The sequence below is a fragment of the Oncorhynchus gorbuscha genome, linkage group LG24 (assembly GCF_021184085.1).
Source record: "Oncorhynchus gorbuscha isolate QuinsamMale2020 ecotype Even-year linkage group LG24, OgorEven_v1.0, whole genome shotgun sequence".
In the NCBI taxonomy this organism is placed as follows: Eukaryota; Metazoa; Chordata; class Actinopteri; order Salmoniformes; family Salmonidae; genus Oncorhynchus; species Oncorhynchus gorbuscha.
In genome coordinates, this window is record NC_060196.1 from 23,477,347 (window position 1) to 23,484,410 (window position 7,064).

Consider the following 7,064-nt stretch of genomic DNA (forward strand, 5'->3'; position numbering starts at 1 on the left):
GACTTGCTAATGACTGGATGGCGAGACATGATGATGGAGACTGAACAGTAGCCTAATGGCCTAACGACAGGAGAGCTTTGATGTACTGGTCACAAATATCCTAATGATGAGATCATAGATATTACAGGTAAAATAGGTAGATTTTTTAGGTAACAGACCTGAAGTAGTCAAACCACCAGTAGTTTATAATCACATTTATTTGAGGTAATATTTTTAATGATACATGACTTATAATAACAATAATCCAATTTAAAATGATTCCAGAAGTATTTTCTGGATGTTTTTCAGTTCATCCAAGCAGTAATTTCTGAAGTGCATCACAGATTATAGGTTTACATGATTACTTGTGTACATTTTAGGAAATTGTCTGCATTCAAAACTCAAAACTGTTTGATTTCTGTAGATATGCTGTTGCTTGAAGAACATTAGAGACATCTACTGGCCAAAATGAGGATCTGTTGAATAATGGGAATGGACGGATAATGTTTGTTTCAGCTTGGGCCTGTAACATTTTATGACCTTGAATTATTAATTAAATAGGCATTGTGCAAAAATCCGTAAAACACATACAAAAGTAAACTACTTGCCACAGCTGAGGAAAAAAGTGGCCCAGTGTTATTCTCATGGTGCCTGGAGCCATAACTTAAAGATTGGTGCATCCATAGTATTGTTAGGTTAATGTTTTTGAGGGGGTATCTTAGATCGATATCTTAGAGTCTCAAATATGTAATACAGATAATATTCTTCTTTGATAATCAATAAGAGGAGGAGAAATATATTGTTTTTTATACAGTGTTCTCTTTTTTAGGGAAACTCTAATAGTAAGAGACAAGTTCCCTCGCTTTATTTCCTCTCTGTGTGCAAATAATGAGGATTTCAAGGCTTGTCTCTGAAGGACAGAGATATGGCTGAACTAAGGTACCATTTTCTCCCCTCCACTTGTTGAGGAGATGGGGAATGCATCCCAAACGGCACATTATCCCCTACGTAGTGCACATATTTTGACCAGAGCCTATAAGGATCTGGTTAAAAAAAAGTGCACTATATATTCAAGAGGATGCCATTTGTTTTTAGGTAATGAACCTATATGATCCAGCTCATCAGTATGGTGAAGGGGACATTTATTCTGAGGGCCCCGGGCCCCAATCTGAGGGACACACTGTCTGGATCCGGATTGGGGCTAGTGTGAGAGTAGTCCTGCCTTGACCCACTCAAAGACATCACATTAGCATCCAGGATATGAAATTAACACCCGCCACCCAATGCTGGTTGATTTAGGTATTGGCAGGTAAGAATGTCTATTTCACCCGCCACGTTGGCGTTTGCAGGGCTCTACAGTGTGAGCATTACATTTGCGAATAAAAATAGTCTAAATTCAAGTATGAGAATGTGTGATGTTGTGTTAGAAAAATACATCAGTAAGCTGTTTTCAAAGTATTTATGCTGTTTTGTTTCATAGCTGCTAATTGAACAAAGAAATACAAATCCTATATCCCATTGTTGTATTTACATTGTTTTGTTCACAAGCTTGGTTATTTTTCAACATTAATTTGAGTCTGCTGCTTCAACTGATAAGAGAAGAGATGCCCTAGTCCAGTGGTCACCAACCTTTTCTGATTCAAGATCACCTTCGAAGTCAAAATGCAAGCCAAGATGTACCACTCCGGTTGTTTTCAAAACATGACTTAAAAATTAAACCTATGCAACATAAACCAATTAAAAACAGTCATGTAGCGATGCGGTTTGTGCAGTAGACTATAGGCCCAATATTATCACTACATATTGGCTATGCTTGAATTGCACTGCAAATGTTGTTCTTCTCAAAGCAGTTAGAAATTATATTTAAAAAATGTAGGTATATGATCATACTGGCAACAGATTTGTTGTATTACTTGTGAGGCACAGCTGAGTGAGCATAATAATTAGCTTTTTAAAATTATTTTTATTATGGACTGATGGCCTGCATCTGATGGTGAGTCTGATGGGAGGGAGGGTAGCAGTGGAGGCTCCTCAGAGGAGGAAGGGGAGGACCATCCTCCTCAGTGAATTTCAGAAGAAAGAAAAATATTGAAACATTACAAATGTATGCTTTTTAGATAAAACTATACTAAATATATTAATGTCACCAAATAATTGATTAAAACACAATGTTTTGCAATGAAGGTCTACAGTAGCTTCAACAGCACTCTATAGGGTAGCTGCTTTACTGCTTCTTAGACTTGCTTTCGATGAGAATGACAGATCTATAACTCACATTTCTATGTACATTTGGTCAGGTTTCTCAAAAAGTTACATATTGCAACTTTAATATAGAGCAGATTAACAAAGTAGTAGGCTATAAGACTAACCTCGCCCATTGCCTAATGTATGATTATTTTTTGTGATTAAAATAGAACGTCTGGCTATTAATTTAATATAAAAAAATATGAATCAGACTAATTAAAGGCCTATTATGATTCATTAATTGGGTCTTGCCTTTGAGAGACTAGAACTCACTCATAAACCTATTGATTCCTGAAAGAAATTCTTATCCAATATCCACATAATTCCTGAACACGTGATGCCGCTGAAGAAACTACTCATCCCACAATGCTCCACAGCCGTGGAGTTCGAACCACTTTCTGCACCTACCCGCTGAGCAAGTATTTTGATTGGTGTAGCTATCTCCGGGCGGTTATTGTTAGGAAGTAGCCTGTAGATTAGATTTTACTCACACATTCAACTCAATACCGCCGTAGGAATGTGATGGATTAGAAAAATATGTGCCTTGGTTGTCAACATGTTTCCCGGCGTTTTCTATGCGCTCCTGGCGGGGTTTCTCGGGGCTGTCGCATCTTCATCTGCAAAGCTGTCACTTGGAGCCGATTACCTTAAAGGTGTATGTGAAACGGGGCTACGAACATGGGGAGAGCAGCGGAAATTTAGACAACCGGATGAAACTACCGCGTGTGACTGGGTGAGGAATCGCCCCCGTTTAAGTGCCTGAATTATTAACGCGATGGGATTCGGGTGGCTTTGAATAATGTAAATGTCAATGTGTTAGCATAGCAATACGTCCGCGAGATGGGAAATTGTGGTTTTCCAGTGATGAGTTTAAGGCTCCCGATTCCAGCTCGTGCGCTCAGCATCAGCACCATCGGCGGCTCGCTCAGCTGGACAGGCGATGCTGTGTATCAAGCTCCTGTCGTACCCGCGTGCTTGTACGACATTGCAGCTCGTGCGACCTACAGTAGTGCAGTATTGCATCGTTTATTTTTGTGTTAAAGCAATATATTTGCTTATGTTGAGTATCATTTTATTCTAGTGGCCCAATGTGATCCTAGTTTAACATATGGGCAATTGTCCATTCAATGTCAATACCATATTGAAATTGGGCTGCTTGAAACGACCTTCATAATGTGGTGTTATGATTTTACGTTTGAGTTATTATCTATATTATTTATTTATAAAGCCGTCAGATATTTATTTTTACATACATTTATATATCAAGACACAACTAAAATAAGTTCCAAATCCCTGAAATGGAGCTAAACTATTTGATGTGACTCAATTGCCACATAACATTGTACTCATTCATATAGACCACATTCTAGTACACGACACACTGACGTCACGTACAAATGCGTGCTACTATTGGCAGCAGTAAAAAGCCATCACCATCTATTCCCTTTCAACATAGCCTAGATTTACGTTTGTATTACTTATAAACAATGTCACTTTTGGGGGGGGGGGGGGGGGTTCTCCTATGCTTACAATGATGTTTAGACTCTTGCTTGAATAGTCACAAAGATTCTATTTGGTCATCTTTGCAAAATAACTATTTTGGATTCAGCCATTGTTAGCTAGAATTCTACCGCTCATTGAAATAGGCTGTTTAAAAAAAAGAAGTATAATGCAGTTGATTTGCGATGATGACACAACCATTATATTAAACAGGACATACATACTAGCCTTAAAATATGATTATAATCCAAAAGTAGTGTGCAATGCACTTATAAGCAACATGTAAATAGAGGCTTTTTTACCCTTGTTCTCCCACCAACTTGTGTATGTCGCCCTAGTGGAGCAATGTTTGCAAACACAGAAAGGGGTCTATTGTGTTTGTTTCAGTTACACATCCCCCTGAGGCTGCTTTGTGGGGGGCTGCTCTTCACTTGTAATGCTGTGATGTGGACATTCCTCGCTAAGGCTCTCAGGTACTCTTCCTCCTCCACCCGAACCACTGTGACCACCACCGCTTCCAACTTCATATCTTCCGTAAGTACATGTTTCCCTGTGGAAAAGACACACTTATTTATAAATATTGTATAAGACTAAAAAGTGCATGGTTTGAATTAATACATGACACATATTGTCCGTTTTGAGTGCTGTCAGAGAGAAAAGTGTAATGACTGGTGCACTAAATTTAAATACCTGTATTTTGCCACAGGCCTTTTTGGGGCAGCTTATCTTCGGGGAGGCCCAGATTGCATTGTGGTGGGTGGGAATCTCCCTCACGTTCTCTGGCCTCCTGGTACTTCAGAGGGCAGCCCCCAACGACCGAGCCAGGAAGGACGAATGACAACCTGTCGGAAGGCACAACTAATGAACTGATATAGAAAGAAACCAGTAATGCAACGTATAGCCTACTATCTGTGACAAAAAATAGCATTTCTTGGGTGAAAGGCAACTTTGGAAGGTAAAGAACTGTCAAAACATACCATGTAAGGAATATACAGTGATTTTTGTTTTGTTTTAAACACTTTGACATCATCAGCAATGTGTGCATGACATCAATACTTGAGAACACAAAAGCTGTTTTGCTCACATATCCTAAGATGACACTCACTGTAAACTTCCACACCAACATTGCATTATTGCATGTTCAAGGTGATGTGTGAATGAATCATGTATATAGCCTCATATCTTGAGGACTTGACCCTTAAGAGTTTTGACATGTTTTGTGAATTCTGAGGAGGTTTGGCCTTGCCTGCCTTTATAGCAAATGTCTAATAGAAAGTTCCTCACAAGGTCTAAACCCAATTAAGTCATACCAAAGTACCCAAATATGTCGATCCTGCCTTTTACCCACTAACCACAGCAGTGGCTCTGTCAATGCATTGTGAAGTCAAACTGCTAAGTGGCCCAAAAAAAATCGTAGTGACCTCAACTGCCTGTAAAGTGATAGTGTCTAGTTCACTCAAAAATCAAAGTTTGTCAGACATATTCAAACCTCAAAAGTGGCCTAATGTCGAGATGAGACAAACTCCAATGAATGGAAAGGATAGGCAAAGTCTAATATAATCTTCTTTAGAGGGTGCCTGTCTTTCCGATTCATTTGGAGTTGAGGCACAGAGCTGGATCTACACAGCAGACAGTCTGGACCTCTTGACATTAGCCCACATCTGAACTCAAATACAATTTTGGAGTGAACTATCCCTTATTCCCTTTGGAAGAAGAGACTCATTTAATTCTGACCTAACGGGGTGTCTATACAACAGTTACTCCAATGTCTGGCCTTTTAATTGAGTGTCACCAGCTGTTTGTCTTCCAGCTATAGGCCTGTCTCATCAACAATGTCTATCCTAGTTTTCCAATGCAATTCAAATCAGTTTGAGGTTATCCTTGGGGTAAGAGAGGCATCCGGTAGCACAGTCCCTCCCTCTGCATCTTCCAAGACTCCCAAAAGGTCAAATGTTGCTGTGGGGGTTTCTAACCCAACTACTGAAAGTAGTGTTTATTACTAGCATGCTTGTCCTCCAACGGTGTACATCCCTGATATTCCTTAACACTGTGATGTGCTATTGTGGAAATGGGCTTTTTGCGTAATACTGACAACGTTACCATAGACTGGAGTTTGACTTGACAACTTTACTATACGATCACATTTTGCTGTTTTTTTTTTATATATACGTATCATATGCATGCAACAACCAACGGTAGCTACCTGTATTCTGACTGTATCTATTAGACAATGATATGTCTGTATAAATGCAGAGGAATACACACTATGAAATTGGTTCTCCATCCAGTTGCAGTACATTACAGGCTGCAGGTTTTGTATGTAGTGTAATCTACATCCCTGGCAATGTGACTATCTATGCTATTGAATCAGGATGGGAGACATTGGTGCTGACATTTCTCCTGTGTTCTTCAGTCTAAACTGAGGAGAAACATTTACCTGTGAAGCCAGTGTCACTAAGGGCAAGAGAAATCAATGCATTAGTGCAAGTGGTTTCATGAAATGTTCGATTTATAGCCAGCACCTGAATGGGACATGTTTGTTGTAACCATTATACTGTAGATATGGATATCATGTTATAAACTGTAGATATTAGTTTGGGTGGTGCATATGACTGACCTGTTAAGATGTGTGTTCCAGATTAGTGCAGCACTGGGGCCCTACTAGGTGGATAAGGAAAGGCAATGTATTATATACAAAAATGCATTATTAAAAGAGTCCTTACTTGGACAAGACACCTCCCCATCCTTTGAATATGTTGCTTGGCTCTTAGTAAATGGTGTATGATAAGGGAGGAAGTCTCAGAAAATGTCTGTTAGCCAATAGAATCTGATTGCACATACTGATGCTGTGTCTGTCAAACTGTTAGTCATCACTTCTTGGAAAACGGGGAGAGAAAAAAGGTGTTTGGGCAGACTGCAAACTGTCTGCACTGGTAAGAAATATGAACCATTCATATCTAGTCTAATATAACTTATATTAAACTAACATTTAAGTGTAAATATTTTCTATTTACAGAAAATATTACGGACATGTTTAACCACTCATCCAAATATGAGATGGTGCACAATGTGAAATAAACCTCATCTAGGAAAGTGAACTGTTATTTGTTCATTCTATCACGTTAAGGTATGACCCAGGTGCAGACAGTGCAGAAGGATCAAATGTTTATTCTTTAAAACGGACAGTCAAACGACAGGTCAAGGCAGGCAGGGGTCAAAAATCCAGAGAGGGTGTAAGACACCGGAACAGCAGGCGGAGTCAGGTCAGGCAGAGGTCGGAAATCCAGAGCAGTGTGGCAAAAGTACAGGACGACAGGCAGGCTCAGGGAAGGCAGGAATGG

At 39.5% G+C, this 7,064-nt stretch overlaps 1 protein-coding gene across 1 annotated transcript; it reads left to right on the forward strand.

The window, feature by feature from the left end:
* Positions 1-2,624: 2,624 nt before the first annotated feature.
* Positions 2,625-6,456, forward strand: LOC124013195 (transmembrane protein 42-like). Its single transcript, XM_046327425.1, has 3 exons — positions 2,625-2,956; positions 4,111-4,257; positions 4,430-6,456. Exons 1-3 carry the CDS (start codon positions 2,780-2,782, stop codon positions 4,559-4,561), a joined length of 456 nt encoding a protein of 151 aa, XP_046183381.1. The 5' UTR covers positions 2,625-2,779; the 3' UTR covers positions 4,562-6,456.
* The last annotated feature ends 608 nt before the right edge of the window (positions 6,457-7,064 follow it).